A 23,098-nucleotide genomic window follows, 5' to 3' on the forward strand; every position below is an offset into this window, starting at 1 on the left:
GAGTTTAGTAGGCTCCAAAAACTATGCTTATGTGTATGCAAATTATCTTGCAGAAGCACTTTTTTGGGCTCTAGTTATAAAAATAGGGCAAAAAATGTACACCAGCACCTTGTTAATTAATACATAGTTCAATTTGTTTGTCAGGAAATGGGTTCTTTTCCTCTTTACAGCATGGCATGCAGGATCATTTGCAGTTACTCAGTTTGAGGCTAAATCTTGAGTTCTGTTTATGTGGTGGTACAGGGCACATAAGCCCCAGATGGCTGAGTAAGGAGGCTCTTCACGGGACAGATCATTACTGAGTCCATGTCTGCAATATGGGCACTACAGCAGCATAGCTACAATGCCATGGCTATGCCACTGTACCCAGTAATATAGATGCAGACTACAGTGACAGAAGAGTTTTTTCCATCACTTTAACAACTCCAACTCCCTGAGTGACAGTAGCTAGGTTGATGGAAGCATTCTTCTGTCAACCTGGCTGCATCTACACCAAGAGTCAGGTCAGTGGAGCTATGACGCTCAGGGATATTCATTTTTCACACCCCAGAGCGCTATAGCCATGTCAACTCAAGGGAGGAAAACTGGGTTGTGTATGGGATCAATATCTGGTTTCTCAGGTGGAGGATCCTTAGAACTTATGCACGTGCCAAGCTGCCCTCCGTGAATCCTGGTCTTTCTCACTCCTGGCAGCTGGGTCTCAGAGCTGCAGTAACCCCCAGGCTTACTGCTACCTGTTCATGAGGGTGTCCTTACCTTCTAACCAAGAAAGATTAGATTTTGGAGGGAGATTGGGAGTGGTGTCACTGCCTTGTTTCCCCTCAAGTTGCAATAGGAGGACTGTTGTGATCTTTGGTCCAATAGAACCCATATTCTCCAAGTCATCAACCAGTAAAACCTGATTTATGGCTGCATGGCCTACCTATGCCACTAGCTGTCAATCAGCTTCCTATCATGGGATTGGGGAAGCCCTCTGCTTTTTGAGTGACTCCCAAATGCCATTCCCTAGGACCTGGATGGCCCAGAGCTGTGGACTCAGCCTTGGGGCAGGGCCTGGGCAGGGCAGTAGCATAGCTACTATGTGCTCAAGTGGGCTGACCATTCAGGATCCATTTAGGCCCCTGTGGTTATAGAGTATTCACTCCAGGCAGCTCTATGTGGGATTTGGCCCTTCATATTGCTTGTGTTTGTCACTTTCAGTGGTATGTATGTTCTTTTCCAGGTATCCCAGGAGAGTATTTATAACAAAATGACTGGATCCAACCTGGCGTGTGTCTTTGGGTTGAATTTAATCTGGCCGCCTAAAGGAGCTTCTTCCCTGAGTGCTTTGAATCCTCTAAATCTCTTCACTGAATTACTGATAGATTTCTACTCTAAGATCTTCAGTTCACGAACAGTACCTGGTGAGATCTTACCTTAATGTTCACAGAAAGGGAAAAGGAATATGCCTACCTTAGCAAAAACCTCCACAAATAAACCTATGAGAATTTACTATACACAGGATTTTACAGAAACAGATATATTTCATATACAGAGCAAAATCCTTTTCTCTCTTTTGCATCATCATGATTTTCCAGATATCAAAGATGTTAGGGGAAATATGCTTACCAATACTCTTTGTATGTGGGTGTGTATATATAAACATTCACAAACCTTCAGGTCAAAGTGGCATAAACTTTCCTCTTTTCATAATCTTTAGCAATTGTTAAATATTTGTTAGTTTAAAAATTCATAACGGTAGATAAGACTGTCATTCATTTAAGCATCTGGAAGTTCCCTACTATGTGGCATTTTTTCTAGGGTGATGCTAACTTCTGGACCATCTGGAAAAAGTTTCTTTTGAAATCTTCAAATATGTACAAATTATGGATTAGTTTTTCAGAATTTCAGACACTCATTCCCACAAACACAGAAGTGTGTGCATTTGTGTCTGCGTTTATGTGTAATTACCATGAAAACCAAAGTATTTGCCTGTGTCAGTTAGATTATGCATACATCTGTCTCTGTGCTTTTAAATATCTGGTATGCCTGTCCAACCATTGTAGTTGCACATGCAAACTAAGTGGAAAATTACACAGCACTCTTGAGCTTTTAAAAATCGAGTCATTTGTGCTTTTATCTTTAAAGAATCTCTGTATCAGTATATAGTTAATGCAAAATGTGAGAAATCATTGTTTGAAAAATGCATTGAATATTTTTATTTGTTGTATGGTCTTGAAGTTTTTTGAGTTGTTAGAAATCTGCTCCTAAAATCAGTCAGTCTCTCTCTCTCTCTCTCTCTCTCTCACACACACACACACACACACACACACACACACACACACACACACACACACACACACACACACACACACCAAAAAAAAAAGACACACACACACCCCAAAAAAAAAAAGAGAAAGAAAGAAAATCTTAACCCACCTTGAACCCTGGAAAATACTCCTGATGGCACTTTTATCTAATCTAATGTATGTTATCGGTGGGATGACATTAATCCCAGTGGGAATAATTAGCCATAGTAATGTAAGAGGGAGTTTCTGTGTTTTCTCTCTAGATACTTGTGTTTGAATACCACTTTAAAGTTCTGCTCCCTCGATATCTGCTACTGATCATTAGTGGAACAGGATAGGGAGGTTATCATTGAAACAGCAAAAGGGACTGAACTAGTGGTGACCAAAATAAGCAGTATTTTCCCCAACGTCTGCTTCTGCTGCTCCCATACAAAGCTGCTGAAGCAGACATCCCATTCAGGATATAGTAGAGACAGTGATCCATGGAGACCAGTTTGGTTATCCCTTCACCTTCAAATACAAAGGAACCCTTTCCCTTCCAGCAGCTCTAGCTAATTGAGGGATTGTGCTTCTCCTCTCTCATCTTGACAGCGACTAAGTATCTGCCTGTCTAACAGATGCAGGCTTCCAAATCCTTGTTGGAGAGAGCAAGTAATGATTTATTCCTTTTGGCAATTTAGAGCACATAGGAGAGAGTACCCATCACACCATGTCAGTCCTATGTTTGCCCAGTAGATGTCATCTACAGCATAAGGCTATAAAAGGAAATTATTGCAATGTAAATAATCAAAAAGCTATAAAACAAGCTGTACTGTATGTGACATCCTTTTAAAATTTAAATCGTGGTGTAATTTTCTCTTAATTCATCAAGTGTTTCAATTAAAAATAAAATGTTGGCTTTTAAATATCTATTGTTAAGTGTCTGTTCTTTGTTAGTATCAAGTGGCCAGTTTGGCATGTCTTTGCTACTTAAGTATAAAATGTTGCCCAGTATAAAGAGAATAATTAAGATGAGTTTATGAATTTTATGTTGTTGCACTTTCAGGAAAATGAGGTTGCAAAGGAGGAAATGTGTTCAGTCTCTGTTTTATATCATAAATTGTTAAGACAAACAAATTCCTGTGCAGTACAGTACAACGATTTGAAGATACTATTCTGTGAATTGGCACCAAACATTTATATCAGAGGAACTTGGCCTACAGGCCAGTGCGTGAAACTAGGAATTAGAAAGCCTACTTTCTAATAGCATCACGTGCCCAGAGTGAGAGAGCTATCCAGTGGCAGTTATTTCACCTTTCTATGTCTCCATTTCTCCTTGAGTAAAAGAAAATAATAATACCTACCTTTTTAAAGTGCTTTGAGATTACTGGCTGAGAATTACTATAGAAATACAAAAATCAGATATTTCCAAAATCCAGCTGAGCCAAATGGCTCTTTCAGTACAGTACTAATGGTTTTCAGATGTTGGGGAATGTTGCACTGATCAGTGATTTGAGTATAGAGGGAGTTTATGCAAAATACTGTACCGAAACACCTTGGGGTGAAATCCTGACTCTGCTGAAAACAATAGGAGTTCTGCCATTGACTTCAGTGGGGCTAGAATTTCACCACATTCTCTGGCTATCTTTTTGTACAGCACTAGAAAACAGTGGCAGAAGTATCCCAGTATCAGTTACGCCATAGTGAAATCAGAGCCCTAGCCAGAATAGATTGCTAACTCAGCAGTAATTCATCGTAGAGGAAAGTTTTTTCTTCCTGACATTAGTTTTCTGTTCCCCAGAGGTCCACTGTCTCTTACAAAGGTGGATTTGGTATATGCTACATCATTTGGCTGATATTTGACTGTGTGGCTCAGAAACTGATCTCTTACTGTGTGAATCAGTGGCTGGTGCCTAGCAACAAGTAAAAGTACCAGCAGTGTGCATGGCTTTAGCTACTTTATCTGCTTGTAGGCACCGAGAGATATTTAAAGATTGGATATGTTTTATTTATTTGTCACATACCAAACTGCAGTTTTTCCTTCTAGTCTTTGTGAATGACCATTTTTCAGAGATCGCTGGCTTCTGTCATATACCAATTGAAGTACAGAATGGAGTTTCTGATTCCAAGATTGTTTCATTTTTAAGAACAGAACATACAATATCCTGCAGTTTGACCAACTGGATATTGTTTAGAAAATTTAATACTGTTTCTGATTATGAGCAGTGTTCACATTGGTGATGGTACATTCCTGCTTCTAGTCACTTTTTCTCAGCTGGCAGCAGTGAAAGGTGTAATATGTGATAGCTGGCTCTACCCCCTCCCAGCCATTCACTGACTTTGGACAGGTCTATACTTAAAATGCTGCACCGGTGCAGCTGTAGAGCTTTAGGGCATGGCTGCACTTGCAGATTTAGAGCGCTGTGAGTTAAACCCGCCTTTGGAGAGCAAAGTAGGGAAAGTGCTGCAGTCTGTCCAAATTGACAGCTGCAAGCGCACTGGCGTGGCCACATGTGTGGCACTTGCAGTGGCATTGGGAGCAGTGCATTATGGGCAGCTGTCCCACAGAGCACCTCTTCCCATTCTGGCGCTGTTGCTTGTGGGAAGGGGGCATGGAGTGTGGGGCGTTCTGGGTCCTGTCCCAACGCCCTGTGATGCATCGGTGCACATCCCAGCAATCCCTGTGCTTCCGTCCACATTTGGCACCATCTTTCAACTTTTTTTGTGTTGCACGCTCTATCTTCCCTAATGTGCATAACATTGTGGCTGGCTTTGCACGAATGGGTTTCGCTAACTGCGGAGGGGCAATAGATGGGATGCATATTCTAGTTCTGGCATCAGCCCACGTAGCCTCCAAGTACATTAATCGGAAGGGGTATTTCTCTATGGTTCTCCAAGCATTTGTGAGTCACTGTGGGCATTTCATTGACATTAACGCAGGCTGGCCTGGAAAGGTGCGTGACGCATGCATCTTTCGGAACACTGGCCTGTTCAGGAAGTTGCAAGCCAGGACTTTCTTCCCAAACAAGAAGATCACCGTAGGGAAAGTCAAAATGCCGATTGTGATCCTTGGAGACCCCGCTTACCCTTTAATGCCGTGGCTCATGAAACCTTACACAGGGAGCCTTGACAGCAGCAACGAACGGTTCAGCAACAGGCTGAGCCAGTGCAGAATGACTGTGGTGTGTGCTTTTGACCATTTAAAGGGCCGCTGGCGCTCTCTGTATGGGAAGCTGGACCTGGCTGATGACAACATCCCACAGTTATATCCTCGTGCTGTACCCTCCATAATATTTGTGAAGGGAAGAGTGAATGATTCACTCAGGCATGGAACTCGGGGATTCACCACCTGGAGGCTGAATTTGAACAGCCAGAGAGCAGGGCTATTAGAGGGGCCCAGTGCGGGACTGAAAGGATTAGGGATGCCTTGAGAGAGCAATCTGAGGCTAGTAATGTTTGGTGCCCTGCACAGGAGTGAAGTGCAGTGGTTCCAATGTTACTAGGAATCCGTGTTTGTTACGCTGACTTGCAGTCCATGTTGTTTTCCTGGGCTAAGGTATCTTTTACTTTATGCAATAAGAAAGACTGTTTTCAAAGCCAGAAAATCCATTTATTGAAAAGAAAATTTATCTATTGAAAAGAAACACAACTGCTTGGGAAACAGAAAGGGCAAGGGTGTGGGGTGGGGAACGGTACAATCACAGATTTGCGTATGTCCTGTCTGGAGTGCTGTGCAGTGAGTGCTGCACTTCAGGATGGCTATAATGCATGGTGATGGGAGTTAAGTGCAGTGGATAAGGGTCGTAGTTTTCAGGGCTGGGTGGTGAAGCTACAGGTGTTGGAGACAGCTGGTGGCAATAAGAACCCGGATGTTGGGGAAGAGTGGCTGGAGGTGACATGAGGACACAAGGGAAAGAGTTTTGGGATAAGAGCTGCAGATGGGGACGGGCACGGTAGTGCTCCGCCTTCATGGCTACAATCACCTGGATCAAGTCTGCTTGGTGCTCCATGATGCTTATCTGCTGCTCTGTGCTTTGCTGGAGCTCCGCGTTTTTGTGCTGGCGCTCCTCATTCTGCTGGCGGATCCTCCTTTCACTCTCCCTCCACTCCTGGGCTTTTAGATTCTCGTTAAGGGACTGCTGCATTACTTCATGCAGCATGTCTTCTTTGCTTCTATGTGACCTCTTCGTAATTCTTTGGAGTCTTTCGGCCAGTGATAACACGGATGGCTGAGATCCTAAGGTTGCATCTGTAAAGGAAAAATGCAACACTTAAGAGACAGCATTGTTCGTACCAGAGAGAGCAATGATTCCCCCGTACTTAAGGGCACAGTCTACACAATAGCATAATTTGCCTGTTCCAAAGTGAGCACACATAACCCACAGGAGCCCCAAAATGGTGATTAAGCACAGGGCCAAACTGATTGTTTCACGGCCATACTGTCCTCTGGGTTTCTGTGCCTTGAGGAGAGCTAACAGCTGCAGGGGACCCTGTCCCCACATTTTCCACAGGAGTTTGTCCTGGAAGATATCTCGCTGCTGAGAGTGACCTGGGAAGCAAGGGAGGATCTTCTACTGCAATGTGGATTCTGCCCTGGCCCATATGCAGCTTGCCTTTGTGCAGCAATGGTCCCCCCACCCTTTATGGCACAGTGGCGTGGACATGTTAGCCTGACTGGGACAAGGACCACAGAGGCTCTCTCCCAAGAAACCTGTGCAAACGCATTGCCCAAGTTCTGGATGAGACCTTTGAAGTGATCACTGAGACTGATTACCATGATGTGAGAGAGCATATCAACACCCTATTCTGCATCTAGGCATGCATGCAGCCCTAACCCTCCTCACCCCAAGAGCCTGCACCGAATAACTTCCTTCCCAAAATAAAAGCCACTTACTGAGAATCTCCTCTGGTGTTTGTCCTTCCCCAAGCACCAGCCACCGCGACTGGCTACCTTCCTCCTGGCTTGAGAACAGCTCTTGGCTGCGTGCATCTAGGGATTGTGGGGTGTCTTCCTCCTCAGCACCCTCACTCCCACTTTCCTCCTCTTCCTCCTCCTCCTGCCTTGTTGCACTGGGCTCTGAAGTGTCCATGGTGGTCCTCAGAGTGCAGGTGGGGTCACCCCCAAGAATCGCATCCAACTCTTTGTAGAAATGGCAGGTTACGGGGGAGCACTGGAGTGGCGGTTTGCCTCACAGGCTTTACAGTAGGCACTCCGCAGCTCCTTCACTTTAACCCTGCACTGCAGTGTGTCCCAGTCATGGCCCCTTTCCAGCCTGTCCCTTGATATCAGCATGAAGGCGTTGTAATTCCTACGGCTGGAGCGCAGCTGGGACTGGACAGCTTCCTCCCTCAAACACTGATGAGGTCCAGCATCTTGCCATTGCTCCATACTGGGGATCGCCTGGGGCCTGGAAAGATTTGCTTAGAGCACTCCACACCTGGCTGAGCAAACAGGAAGGGGATTTTCAAAATTCCCAGATAATTTAAAGGGTGGGTCTGACGGTTGGTCACCTGAAGGCAGGGCAGTAGAGTTCAAAGTGATGACCAGAATGGCTAGAACTGGTATTGTGGGACGCTTCTGGAGGCTGATCAGAGTGGATTAACAGACCAGGGCATCCACACTGGTGCTGCGGTGCTCTAGCGGGGGCACATCAAACGTTCCACTCGCTGAGGTGGATTACCAGGAGCGCTCTAGCCGTGGAGTCAGAGCGCTCTACATGCCTTGCCAGTGTGGACGCATCGTGAATTCGAGCGCACAGGGCTGCTTTAATGCTCTCTAACTCACAAGTGTAGCCAAGCCCTTAGTGAAGACGCGACTATGCCGTCAGGAGTAGGTAATGTACCTCTGCAATTTTTCACATCTCTGAGCAACGTAGTTATACCAGTGTAAGTTTATAGTGTAGCCCTGGCCTGACTGTTGTGCTTCAGCATTGTCATTAGGGAGGATCCTTCAAAGACAGAAGGCACCTTGATATCAAAAGACTTGCAACTACTACACAGTTCAGTTGCAAAAAAGGGTGTGTGGGTGTGGTAATCTGCCCTAAGAACCCCTGTTATCTGGGACTGAATGCCAGAATTAACTATGATGTTAAATCAAATCTTATGCATTATTCAGAAGGGTTTAAAGTGAAATTCATGTTAGAGATATGTATGTTTCAGATTTCCTGACTCCAAGAGGATTCCTGGAGATGTCCCCTGCAGTTACTTTGATAACAGTTTCTCTTTACAAATGGTAATTGCACAATTCCAGCTTTGGTACAGCGTGCCCTTGCGAACTCTTCCCTGTATCAAAGAACAATTTTCAGATCATTTCCATAGCAAAAAGGAAATGATTATGGAGTTAAACTGTTGGAAACACGTGCTGGGTTTCAGTTTAAAACAATAAAATGCATTCATGAAATGAGAAATGGAGTGTTACCTGTACTGACAATATGCAGAGAATAAATTGCCTACACATTCTAGTTTACTGAGCTATTAGGAATTTAAAATTGTTCCCAGGATTAGTCTGATTATCAAATGCTCCTAGAAATAAAGTGACTTATGGGCTGTTCAGAATCTATAAAGAAACGTGAAAAGACAGAACAGTGCTGTTAACCAAAGGAGTTGTTGTTATTCTTAATGATCATAAGTATGAGTGATCGCATTACTGTATCTGTTACATCTCTCTGTGTATAGTATTTAATAATACATTGCACTTGTAGAGCATCTTTCACTGGAGAATTTCTCAGAGCTTTACAAATATTGATATATTCACCCACCCATACCATGATGATTCTAATAGAAAAAATCAAAAGATATTTTATTCAAATGTGAAATATGCACTCAGTCACCTGGGTAGGGGAGCAAGTAGAATTTATACCAGTAGTAGGCAACCTATGGCATGCGTGCCGAAGGCAGCACGCAAGCCGATTTTCAGCGGCACTCACACTGCCCAGGTCCTGGCCACTGGTCTGTAATTTAATTTTAAATGAAGCTTCTTAAACATTTTAAAACTTTATTTACTTTACATACAACAATAGGTTAGTTATATATTATAGACTTCTAGAAAGAGACCTTCTAAAAACATTAAAATGTATTACTGGCACACGAAACCTTAAATTAGAGTGAATAAATGAAGACTTGGCACAGCACTTCTGAAAGGTGGCCAACCCCTGATTTATACAATAATACAAGGCTCCACCATTCCACTTTATTTCCTGAATACCTACCTGCGTTGGAAGCATTTTGCAGCACAAAGTGAAGTGTCTTCAAAACTCCAAAAAATGTGGGTTTTTCTTTTACCCCTTTCAGGAAGCAAGATTATTGCAAGCACTGGCCAAACTATAAGGTTGTACGGTTTTTTGGCATTCTCTTGGCCAATCAATTTCCCCCTCTTATTCGATTCAGTTTTAAAACATACTATCTAAATAAGCTAATGGGCCAAATTAAGTAAGTGAGTAAAGGCAGCTCCACTAAAGTCTATGGTTTTACACTGGCAGAGAATTAGGCTCAGTATTTGTGTACTGAGGCCAGATCTGTAGCTGGTGTAGTTTGGCGTAACACCATTGTCTTCATTGGAACTATGATGATTTTCATCAGCTGAGGATCTTGCTCATGTTTATCTTTGTTCTTGTGCATACAGTAAACCAGCTTTAATATGAATATGTAGTGTATATAACCTATCAAAACAGTCTCCAGAAAATCCTCCAATATTTTAGAGCCAACTAATCTAAGAAGCGATATTGGAGGTTCTTTAAAAGGTGCAGTGTCCTACAAACACTTTTCATTAGGTTTTTCCTGTTACAAATAGAGTTGGCAGAATTGTATTTTATTTTTATAATTTTGATAAATATTACTTTTAAGCATTTATTTGTCAATATACATTTTTACAATTGCACAAAATTATGGGTTTTAAGCATTTTTAATTTTTGTATCAATTTAAATTTTCACAGTTGTTGGAAATTATAGGGGGAATCAGACAATGGGGGGGTCAAACAATTATTTAATGACTGTAAGCATTGAGGTTTAAAAAGTTAAAGCTTTATAACAATTAAAACACAAATGACAAAGTAAATATCCTTAAATCAAACATTAGCAAGTTCTCTAGCAGCACTATCTGTAAATTTTGATTCTTCTCAATGGAAATATTTTTCCTTGCTCTGTGTGTGTATGGTGAAATTACATTCTACTGACATTCACCAATAAAAATCTAATCCTTCCAAGCCTGCTTATAAATATCACCATTTTTCCACTTTAACCCATGTAGCTATCTTTGTAATAGGTTGATGGATAAGGACATGGCTTGGACAATATATTAGCCAGTGGACCAAGACCAGCATTTTCAAACAAGTCTATATCTTGGCACCTCAGAGTGGCATTTTTAGAAGTGCCTAATGACTAAGGAGCACAAGTCTCATTGAAGTCAATTTCTTTGCCCAGTTCTGGATATCTCTGCTTTCAGTGTGTTTGCATCTGCAGTGAAAAAGAATTCAGGTGTGATCTCTTTCCTGGAATTCACTTCCATTGTTAAACTCCAATATGCTGTGGTCATTGTGTGACATGCCTCTATCATGGTGGCTTTGACAGAATGAGACGTGACACCATGAGGAAGAGTCCTGCAGCCTTGGTGGATATAATAGATACCAGTTGAGCTAATTCACCAGTCCTAGAAGACACCACACTTATTTGCAATATATAAATCTATTAGAAATAATTAGAGCTGGTTGGTGACATGCCTACAAAATATTTTTTGTTGGGATTTGGCAGTTCATTGAAACTGAAAAGTTTTGCAGAAATGGTTTTATTTCGAGTAAGTTCCTCAAGAAACTGATGGAGCTGTGCCTGGTTTCCTGCCAGCTGATGGGCCTAATTCCTCCAGCACCCCACCACGTGGCCTGCCCTGCAGTCAATGGGCTCCTTTTGGAGAATTTCGTAGGTTTTCATTTTAAATCCTCCATGAAACAGAATTACCTTTCTCCACCCAGCTCTAGTAATAATTTGAATTCAAGAGAAGGAATTCAGCTAACTGCACCCCAGAAAAAAATTAGCAATCACTTTTCACAAGACAGTGAAAACTTCAGTGATGCTACAGCTGTGATTTCTCGCTGGCCTCTTTATTTTAAAGGTGCAATAATTTTGCTGGAGCTATTAGAAGATTGAGTGGCTAAGTATAACCCCTACACATCAATGTGCTAGGAATTGTGCCTACAATTCATCACAGATGCAAATGTTGGCTTACACAAATATTTTTGGTTGCAGAAGGTGATTCCACTTCTCAAAATCACCTCTTCTGTGTGACGTGGTACTACTTTATTTCTGTCTAGACCACTTTCTCAAATAGTAGTTCGCTTTCTCTTCTGTCCTCAAGTGGTTATTAACCTTAAGCTCCCTTGTCACCATAGTGACATCAATGGGAAATCCAACAAAGTGACCGAACTTTTAAATCTACATGAAATCAGGCATCCCCACCTGGCCATCTTTCGTGAGGGTTTTTAATGCTGGCGTGTGCTCTCAAACTGTTTCTGCGCTTTCAAATGTTCTGGCTTCTCTTTAATCACTCATAAAAGCAGTTTATTGCCTCTTACTCCTTCACCACAAACATTATCCCCTTAATTAATGGGGCAATAAAAAGCATCTGTAAAATACACCAGATTGCATCGTCCTTAGTGTCTGAACTTAATTTCTATAGCAATCGTATGGGGTTCTTCTGGGCAGATTCTTTGTCACTGCACCCAGCACTCTAGATACTAACCCTAAAAGTGCCAGACACAGATATTATCCACCCTGCATCTTTCTCTGTTGTTAGCTTCCAAAGAAACATGCTGTCTCTGCTGCCGAAGCTCGCTCACTCTGCCCCATCCCTCCTCAGGGCTGTTGCCTGTCCTTCCCCCCCACCACCGCTAAATCCCTCTTCTGTCACTTCCAAACTTTTTCTTTGCTATTTCCAGACCTATGTGATTAACCAGGCTGCTTCCGGTGCCCCACCCACACTCCCCTTACACACATGCTTAATTTGACTTCGCTATTAATAATGTTCCTCATGCATCTGCTGCTTAGCCCCCATTTCCTCACACCTCCATTCAGTTCACCTTCTCCATTTTGGCCATATAAGGGAAGAGGCCACTTGGCCTTTCACCACTTCTGTAAGACTGGATAAATGGAACTGAAACTACAAGGGGTTTAATTCCATGTGGAAATTTGAAATCACAATGCTTGAATGAGTATGAAATTACCCAAAACATGTTTTGCCATCTCTGGAACAGACAGATGGTTATGGTTCTGAGAAATAGGCTACACTTTTGTATTTAATAATATCCCAGCGCTGTTGGGCTGAGTGTAAAAAAATGAAAAAGCTGTTTTCCTATTTCCTAACCTCCATCACCTCCCGAAAATGTACTACATTGGTAGGTAGTTGAAATGCAACCACAGCTGATGAGTCCAGTAAAGCTAATATTATATTTAATGACCGTGCCCAGAGTGGAAACAATATCACATTTGGCAGTGTCGTTTTCCATTCTAAACCCTGGCATGTAGCTGAAGAAGGGGTTTCCAATGCATTCTTTTGCTGTCCGTATTCCCCTTCTTCCACATAACAGATCTGAAAAGAGGATTTATTTCCCACCCACTCTCTGTACAGTAGCCTGTCACACTAACTGGGCTACCAAATGTTAGCAGCTGATTGTCCAATTGTTTATATACTGTATGTTCTTCATGGAGGATTTAACACCAGAGTAAAACAAATAAGCCAGAAACCACATATACCTTTGTAGATGGATTAGAAGACCTCTGCTGTTCTGAAGCTTGAATAAATCTTTATTCCAATCATTGCCTCGTGGCTGAGGCTGCATTCTCAAATAGTACTGCAACAAATCCTTCCAAGATGCAAACTCACAGCCCTAATGGGTAAATGGCCCATGCAATGGAAAAAGCAAATCTATTACATTAAAAAATAACATTAAAGTAAGATAATACCATTATGGTTTTGCAACAAAAGATCTTTACAGAAGGGTGCAAATAAGCAGGGGATTTGTATCCATCACTTACAAGAGCTGAAACCAGGTGTGCTCCTACAAGGAAGGCAATAATAATACCACATTATGGAGATGATACAGTATCATAACTTTTTTATAACCACCATTTGAAAGTTAATAGAACTACACTCCTGGTGCAGCAGCTGTATAACATCCATTAGGGCCTATACTTTGAAAACACTGTAGTGGAGAACAAGCTGTTTGGATTGTTATAAATTAGGTGATTCTTCTAGGATTTAATTATTGTTATTATTTACTAATTGCATTACAGTAGTGGCCAGGTTCCAATAAAGATTGGGGTTCTATTGTGCTAGAAACTGTATAAACACAAAGTAAGAGAGAAGTCATGCCTGTTACAGTCTAAATCAGGGGTTCTCAAACTGGGGGTTGGGACCCCTCAGGGGGTTGCGAGGTTATTACATGGGGGTCATGAGCTGATCAGCCTCCACCCCAAACTCCGCTTTGAATCCAGCATTTATAATGGTGTTAAATATATAAAAAAGAGTTTTAAATGTATAAGGGGGGGGTCACACTCGGAGGCTTGCTGTGTGAAAGGAGTCACCAGTACAACAGTTTGAGAACCACTGGTCTAAATAGACATGATGGACACAGAGTGAGGAGGAACAGAGGTACAGCTAAGTGTAGTGACTTCTCCAAGGTCACACAGCAGGTCAGTGGCAGAGTGACAGAACCCAGATCAAGACTGAGCATGATAAGTTTATGGAGGGGATGGTATACTGACTTTGCCTACAATGGCATATGGCCCAGCCACAATTGCTATTAGCAAATATCTCCAACGGCCTGAGGCAGGACACTAGATGGGGAAATACTCTGTGTTACTACAGAGAATTCTTCTTGACGTGCCTGGCTAGTGGGTCTTGCCCACATGCTCGGGGTCTAACTGTTCACCATATTTGGGGTCAGGAAGGAATTTTCCCCCGAGTCAGATTAGCAGAGACCCTGGGTTCTTTTACCTTCCTTTGCAGCATGGACCCTGGGTCTCTTGCTGGTTTGAACTAGTGTAAATGGTGCATTCTCTGTAATTTGAACTCTTTGAATCAAGATTTGAGGACTCCAGTAACTCAGCCAGAGGATATGGGTCTACAGTGATGCAAGTAGAGCGGTACAGTCCAGTACGCTGAGCCAGTAAAAGATTTATAGCTGGTACACCTTACCAGAAAGACACAGGAGGCACAGAACATGGGGCTGCTGAGTGACCCCACACCAGCAGCTTCTCTGGCATGGCTGTACTGCACCCAGCCCTTCCATGCAGCTGCGTCTCCTGAGTCCTGTCTGGGGTCTGTACAGCAGCCCTGCAGGAGGGCAGGGCTGGGCTGGGGGCAGTTCCCACGTTCTGCTCCTTTCACCACTGTGGTCCCTGGGAGAGCCCTGTGGTTCAGAAGTCTCTGGTGCAGCGGGAGGAGGACAGAGTGTCCCCCCCATACACCCACCCTTGGTAACGTGGCATGAATTATGGGGAGAGAAGAGGGAGAGTGTGGTGCCCCAGGCTCGGGGTGGGACAGGGAGTCGTCACGTGGTGGGGGGGTCACATGCCCATTCCCCCGCACGCACACACTGTACTGGTAAGAAATGAATTTTATTTGCGCCACTGTGAGTCTATTGCAGGAGTGGGTGGGTGAGGTTCTGTGGCCTGCAATGTGCAGGAGGTCAGACTAGATGATCATGATGGTCCTTTCTGGCCTTAAAGTCTGTGAGTCCTAGTCCAATATTCGCTGAACTACTCTTAACTTTCAGTGTGGCTGGGAACTATCAGGATGGTCCGAACCTCTGTGAGCAAGGTGTAGTAAAAACCTACAGAGTGGAACAGTCCTTGCCTGGAAGAGTTTCCAATCTACCAGAAATTACATGCCAGACACTATTTCCTGATGGAAGCCTTTAATTTAATCTCCTCACTGCTGCTGGAAGAGTACATTTGACCTAGTAGTTGTTTCAGATGTTCTATGTGTGGTTGTGTGTCTTAGTCTTATTAAACTAAAGGAATGCTGTGTTTCTTTAATATGTGCAATTTCACCAACATTTAATCCAGAGTGATTTAATCATGACAAGCATCACATTGAAAATATGGAAGTAGCTGTGATAGTGAAATGATGCAACATAAGCATGGATTAGTGCCGTGTGTTCCACATGGGGCTATGCATCAAGATACTTACAGTGTTGCGGATCACAGCAATCTGCTTTTCAAGTGATGTGTCTCAGTTTGAGCACCTGACCTCTATGCATCAGGATCTGTACTGGCTGCCTGTTGGCTTCTTGGTGGAGTTTAAGTTGTTAGCTTTGACCTATAAAGCTCTAACTCGCTTGGGACCTAGCTACATGGGAGACCATCTCCCCATGGAGATGCACAGACCAGCGTCCCTTCAATTTAAAAAAAAGGTGCTGGCAGTGGAGCAATCTCCATGAGGAGCTCCCAGCTTTGAAACCTGTTCCTCACTTGGTCCAGAATGGCCTGTGTCTTCTGACTTTCAGGGAATGCAGCAAAATTTATTTACTTTGGCTTTGGGGGGAAGAAGGGGCACGATGAGGGAGTGAGATTTATTAGAAAAAGAGTTTGAGGAAAATTTTCCCCTTGTAATTTACATCACATAGGATGCTATGCTTCTCTTTCATACTTTTATACATTGAAAGAATACTACTAATGAATAGAGCTGCCCAGGGAAAGGTTTTTGGATCCCGTGAAAAATTTCAAGATTTTGAAAATTTTTCCTGTACTAATTTGGATGAAAAGTCAATCTTGAAAACTCTCTGTGAAATGAAAATCTCAGAATATTATTGGTTCAGGTCAATTGAAATATTTCCAATTGATTTAGAGGTGGCTATATATATAATTTACTATAATTAGATTACAGGGCTAAACAAAAAGTAATTTCAAATCAGAAAACTAGAATTTTTCATTTTAAAAAATGTCAACATTTTTCAATTTAAAAGGCATCAAACTTGATCCTTTCCTGCAAAAATTTTCAGTTTCAATGAATCAGCATTTTCCAATAAAAAAAATCACTGAAAAACTCCTCACCAGCCCTACTAATTCATCTCTTTGTCATCTGGGTGGGAAAAGTATAAAGGACCATCCATCTTAGCACACCGTTTCCTGCAAATACCACAAAGCCTGTGCATTCCAGTCAATATTTCTTAGTAAGAAAGGAAAGGGCATAGATCAGCATTTGTGTTGAGCTCCCTGACAGTAATTTGCCTGGGCTGGGAAAGCTAATGATCCAACCAGCAGACCAAATTTGGTGATGAATCCCGGTCCTGTGCCACCTGAGGCACATTGCACATATGCTAAGAAGTCAGAAAGGGGGGTTATAATTGTGAAACAGAATACAAGATCTGATTGTGTTGATGATTTTTTGCTGTGATACACTGTGCATTACAACAACATTGTATGAAATAGTGCATAGTGCATATTTAAAAATAAGGTAAAGATAATATGCCGTATTAATGCAAATATACATCTGCCATGTTGCCACAACAGACAGTTGAAATGGATCCTCTGGAGTCATTAGAGTCTATTATGTCAATAATGGGTGGGTTGAAGTTACCTGCGGCACACCAGGTCCTGATATGGGGAACTTCAACATACCCCTTGAGTTGATGATCTGCACATGAACATGTCCCAAAGTCCATCTCAGGACACTTGTCATGGTATAAACCCCCACTCTGAACCTTAGCGTCCAAAAGATGGGGTACCAGCATGAATTCCTCTAAGCTCAATTACCAGCTTAGTACTTGTAGCTCTGCCACTAACCAGGAATTCCAGTGCCTGGTACACTCCAGTAGCCCCCAAAACCTTGCCCGGGGACCCCCAAGACCCAGTCCTTCTGGATCGTAACACAAGGAAAGTAAACCCTTTCCCTCACCATTGCCTCTCCTAGACTTCCCCTCCCTGGGTTACCCTGGAAGATCACTGTGATTCAAACTCCTTGAATCTTAAAAGAGAGAGGAAAATTCACCTTCCCCCCTCCTTTTCTCTCCCCCTCCCAGACTCTCCCTGAGAGAGAAAGTAATCCTAACGCAGAGAGAAAATTAACCTTTCTCTCCCCCTTCCCTCCTTTCTCCCCACCAATTCCCTGGTGGATCTAGACCCAGTCCCCTGGGGTCTCACCAGAATAAAAAAACAATCAGGTTCTTAAACAAGAAAAGTTTTTAATTGAAGAAAGAAAAAACAGTAAAAATTATCTTTGTAAATTTAAGATGGAATATGTTACAGGGTCTTTCAGCTATAGACACTGGGAATACCCTCCCAGCCTAAGTATACAAGTACAAATAAAATCCTTTCACCAAAATACAAATTTGAACTCCTTCCAGCCAAATACACATTTGAACTTCTTCCAGCCAAATACACATTTGCAAATAAAGAAAACAAACATAAGCCTAACTCGCCTTATCTGCCTAGTACTTACTATTCTGGACATATAAGAGACTGTATCAGAGAGATTGGAGAGAAACCTGGTTGCACATCTGGTCACTCAGAATCCAGAGAGAACAACAACCAAACACCAACAGCACACACAAAAACTTCCCTCCCTCAAGATTTGAAAGTATCCTGTCCCCTGATTGGTCCTCTAGTCAGGTGACAGCCAGGCTCACTGAACTTGTTAATCCTTTACAGTCAAAAGAGACATGAAGTACTCCTGTTCTATTAACCTTTAACTATCTGTTTATGACAACACTAATGAGCCATTAGAGTTTATTAAACTAATGATCTGAAGCTGATGTGCGTATGGCAAATCTGAAGGCTCTCTGCACCTAGTACTATTTTAGACAGACATTTATGAACTTATTTCCCTGTAGATATGTTTACACTTAAATACTGTTAACTATTTTCAGTACCAATATGAATTACCTAATGGGATGAACAGATTAGCTTGAAGACCCTTCCACTGCCCTTTTGAATTGTCTCTTCATTTCAGTCTGCCTTGGAGACAGAGAAGTTTTAACAAAACCTTAATATGAGGGAACCAATTGCTAGTGCTCTTACCAGACTTGTTTTATAGATTCTCATTAATAGTGAAAAGAAGCGTATTCTGATGGCTAGAACAGGGGCCTGAGAATTGGAACCACATTCATTCCATTCCTCAACTCTGTCAATGGCTCATTCTGCCACATGGGTAACATCTCTTACTGTCTGTGTCTGTTTCCTTCCCTGCAGCATTAAGGAAATACCTTGCAGGGATGCTGTGAAACTTAATTCATACCTGTTAATAAAGTGCATGGAGAACCTCAATTGAAGAGTGTAAATAATTATTTTTGCAATCTGTTACTTTTGGGGTGTCTACTAGAGGATGTGCAAGCAGCTGGAACAATAAGAGGAGGTCATGTTTTCTAGTATTTACAAAAAAAGCCTGCAAACTGAAAGGATCATGGCACCTACTGTGGGCTGAGACACTTACTATGAACGAACCATGAGGCAAGACACTTTTAGACCCAAATGCTCAAAAGTGGGCCTAATTTTGTGTGCCTCAGTTTTGAGATGCCCAACTTGAGACTCCTAAAGCTGGTACCTGAAAGCTGGTACACTCTAGCTCAGTGTCCGTTAATCAGTGCCCACATTTGAAAACTGGGCCATTAGTTTTCATGTGACTATCAAGATACTTACGTGGCTTGTGGCATTCTAGCATCTGCTCACCACCCAATCATTTAAAAACTAAAACAATAACTCTCTTTCTTCTCATTCCCTCTCTTCCTTCCCAGCCTGTAAAAGAAATAACTCAAGTGGGTGAGCACAAGAGAGAGAAGAATTTACTGAGGGAAAGTTAGGAGGAAGCAAGTCTTGTATTTAGTTCTGATAATGCTCGGGTATTCATTCTTATTTCATATGGGACTGCCACAGTCTAGGTCCAACTCTTATGAAAGTTCTGTTCTCTCACACTCGCAAGCCACCCCCTGCTGGTGGACAGCAGTCAAACTAGGTATAAAGCAGGATCTCCAAAGGGTAGTTCTGTCTCCCAACTATTTTTTTAAACATATTAGGGGATGTTTCCATAATAAAACCCAATTTTAAAATATATTTTAAGACTAGTACCGTATTGGAAATATATAGTGATTGTAAGTTTCCTTTTCTCTGCCTGTCCTTGGTGATTGAAAACAAGGGTGAGAATTGCTCTCTTAAGGGCTTATCTGCATACAAACGGAGTTAATCGGGAATAACTGCCGCTAACTCTATGTGTGGACCCTCTGATTCTGTGCCAGCTGGCCCTGCTGCCTTCATAATCAAAAGAACAAATCTGCCCCTTCCTTCTAATCAGGAGAAGACTGGAACACACACACTCACTCTTACTCACTCACTATAGAGCATAAAACAAAGCATTGCAATGAAAATTTATTCTGAAAATAAAAATCCTAATGGAGGTTTAACCACGGGGGGCGGTGGGGAACACCTTTAGAGGTACTAAGAGTGGGGGAAAAATGGTTGGAACTGTGATAGTCAAAAAAGCAAACACTCAAGCATCTTTTTCTACACCGTACTATCTGCAACATGTTGAGCTGTTCTGTTTATTACCTCCACCAGCAGCACTATCAACATTATTGTTAGAAAGCGAGCCTCTTCATTCAAACTGGTCATTTTACCCCAGCAACAATCCCAACCTCATTTATGGGCTATTTATTGTGTCTGTGGAGGGAGGAACAAGGAATGATTGATAGGGAAATGTAAACACATTGTCAAAGTACTGGGAGAGGGAATGAAAAATGTTCCAGTCATTTTATTCACCAAAAATTTCCTCCTTCATGTTGTATAGAGAGAAATTAAAAAGACGACTCAGCTACCCAGAAATCATATGGTAAAGAAAGTCAAAATTAATTATTAAAAAAAATTGAATTCCCCTTTTGGCTGATTTTCCTCCAGCTGCACTCCACTGAAAAGAGCTATCAAAGAAAACTATCATTAGTTTTTAATTCAGAATGACTTCAGAAAGCAATTCTGATGCCACAGTTGATAGCTTTCTGACAGCCTTTTAATCTCCACAGGTTGTTGACAAGAGCTGAAGGAACTTGGTCTGTCGTCATTCTTGGCTCTTACATTTTTAGATCAAAGAAATGTTCTGCTTAAAAGCAACTAATCTTTCTGGAGCATGTCTATGCTAGCTATCTAGACCTTACCATGGGCTGGCATGATGGCTTCTCACATGCCACTCTGTTCCTCTCTTCATCCCACATTAGTGGTTTGAGTATATAAACAAATACACTGAAGATAACCTGTACTTTGCATGTGTGTCTGTGTATAGTTGCCTGTGTATAAATATGGTCCATAGGTCTGGCCAAGTGGTGCATAGTGGGATTTAGGGCCAGAGATCCGGTATGTTACAGCTGGTTTGGAAATGTTTGCTACTGCAAAATAAAAAAAAATTTGAGGAAAATGGAAAAAAAAATGTTTTCCTCAAAAATTTTCTACAAAAGTTTGTTGAAAACTGAAAAAAAAATGTGCAGGGGAGATTGGCTGTAATGTTTCAGTTTTCTACAAAAGCACAGTACGGTTAGTTGCAAAGGGACATTTCCTGCAAAAATTTCCATTATAAATATTCCATTTTCCCCGAATAAAAAACCTTCCAAAAAAAATGACCATGTCTATTGTATGCTACCTTTGCTCTAACCTCCCCACCCCCTCTTCCAGTGGCCTCTATACTGACTGGGGGTCTCTGGAGTGTATTGTGATGCAGCCATGTTTGTTCCCTCCTCAAGCATGCCCCCTGTGTTGAGAAAAAGTGGCTCAAGACTGGTTACACTGGTTCTACCCAAGCTGATGATCTCTCTCTCTCTCTCTCTCTCTCTCACACACACACACACACACATTTAGAGCAGTTTTATGGCCTCTTGGGGCTGCCAGAGTGGTACAGAGGGGCCATATGAGAGAGAGAGAGAGTGTGTGTGTGTGTGTTTACGGTTGTAGTGTAACTTCCATTTTTAACCTCCATTTTAAGTCTATTTTCCCCTTTCCATGCTTGCTTTCAGCCCAGTACTAGTTTTTATTTTTCCTTTTTGAAAGCTGGAGTAGGATTTAGACAGCTGTTTTCGAACTGGAACAGTGGGGCAGAAAGTGTTGTTTTTACTCTGGAAATAAAGGTTTTGTAATGGGCATTTTGTGACTGGATTTTAGCACAGAAGTCTCTCAAAAACAGGTGACGTTTGACCCTTCATTGAGAAGTCACCACTGTGGTAGTTTGGAAAAACAGAACTAAAAAGAATTACAAAAAGAAAAGCTGGGATATGTGCTGCCTCATCCAAAAAATTGCTATTCATTTTTTAATTGCTGGCAGCTCTGCGCAGAGTCACATTGAACACAACACTCTCACTCCCCAATGGTTCAGGAAGGGGATAAAGCTGAGTGGTGATCTGAGCAGGTGAGGCTAACAGCATCTTGTAAAGCCCCACTTTTAGTTGGTGGCTTATAATACCCTTCATGATGTTTTTCCTTTTAGGCCAAAATTCCATATCCTGATATAGTGTTTCTCAGTCTTTAAGAAATGTTTGGTTTATTATTTGTGTAGATTTTGGTATCAGTCAGAATCTGGACCCATTGGGTGAGGTGCTGAAGAGACATGTTCCCTCCTCAAAGCAGCTTACAATCTAAAGGCCTGATCCTGTAGCTTGTGGGCTGTCTACTGCACCTCTGCAGAGCCCCCACTCAGGTCAGGGTCAGAGCATAGTTAGATCCGCTACTCAGGTAGACCCTTCTACTTTTGCCTTTAGTGAGAGTCTGTAGGCATCAGAGTTCTCCAGCATGGATCCAGTTGCAGGATGGGGCCTAATTTAAATATTATTGAGCCAGTCAGGCATGAATACATATATAGGGGCACACTGGGGAAGTTCTGTGACTTGTTTATACAGGAGGATAGACTAGATGTTTGCACTGGTCCCTTCTAGCCTTGGAATCTGTGAATCATCAGCTGGTGTAAGTCAGCATAGCTCCATGGACTTCAGTGGAGCTACAGATATTTGCAGCACATGATGCTCTAGCCTGAACTTCTGTTTGGAGACTCTCCATATCTGAGGTGTGAAAGAGGAACAGTTGTGTAAGCTCCATGGGTTTCATATGTTTGCAGGAGGAAACTCTAAGGAAATCATAAGTGATTGAAAATTGACTCTGCCAACACACACAGCACAAGGTTTCTAAGGTCTGACTCTGAACCCATGGGGAAAAACAGATGAGAGAAGGGAAAAGATGCCCCTAGCCCTTTAGCCTCAATACATTGGCATGCCTAGTGTGCTCTAGGGAACAGCAGGATATAGGGTAGGAGCACAATGTTTTGATGTTGCTCTGTTAAGTAACAAGTTCCCATAGACAAACTGCAGAACCCATACAGAAAACATTAAAATGATTCAAAAGGAGAAACTAAGCAAAACATCTAACTTTAACGCTCTTCCAGTGTAAGTTGCACCCTCTCAATTGCATCACAAAAAGCTTAAAATTAAAGGCAGGCTTCTACCTCCATCTCCGTATTGTCTCCATCAGTGTCTGCATTTTACTCGGTGAATTTTCCCGCAGGCAGTTCAGCCTAACCCAGCCTATTGCACAGTAGTAGCTTAGTGGAAAAATCCCAAAGCTGTTTACTCCCATGTTATGCAAACTGACCAGGTAACCCATCACCCTATTTGAATACACACAAAAAAATTAACCAATGCAAACACCAGGAACAAAATGGATGCCTGATTCCTAAACTACATTTCCCAGAACAACACAGGCCAAGGGTCAAGGGTCACACATTTCTTCCATAGTATAAAAGCTCCAACCTCTGTGTATACCTCCATTACAGAAAGCTCCTGCTATTAGGAGGGTCTAATACTGGCCTATCCTTTGGCTGAATA

The 23,098-nt window shown here is 42.2% G+C and overlaps 2 protein-coding genes across 4 annotated transcripts in view; both read left to right on the forward strand.

Annotated features, from left to right (window-relative positions):
* Positions 1-2,304, forward strand: part of ARHGAP8 (Rho GTPase activating protein 8) — a 111,234-nt gene extending 108,930 nt beyond the window's left edge. For all 3 annotated transcript variants that reach the window (XM_050924891.1, XM_050924901.1, XM_050924912.1), the window contains one exon: positions 1,223-2,304. In XM_050924891.1, coding sequence (XP_050780848.1) covers positions 1,223-1,420 — 198 coding nt within the window. In that variant the 3' untranslated portion in view covers positions 1,421-2,304. The remainder of the gene's footprint in view (positions 1-1,222) is intronic.
* UPK3A (uroplakin 3A) overlaps positions 1-23,098 on the forward strand; it is an 897,123-nt gene that overhangs the window by 80,113 nt on the left and 793,912 nt on the right. The window lies entirely within an intron of this gene.

Source organism: Gopherus flavomarginatus, chromosome 1, assembly GCF_025201925.1.
Source record: "Gopherus flavomarginatus isolate rGopFla2 chromosome 1, rGopFla2.mat.asm, whole genome shotgun sequence".
NCBI lineage: Eukaryota > Metazoa > Chordata > Testudines > Testudinidae > Gopherus > Gopherus flavomarginatus.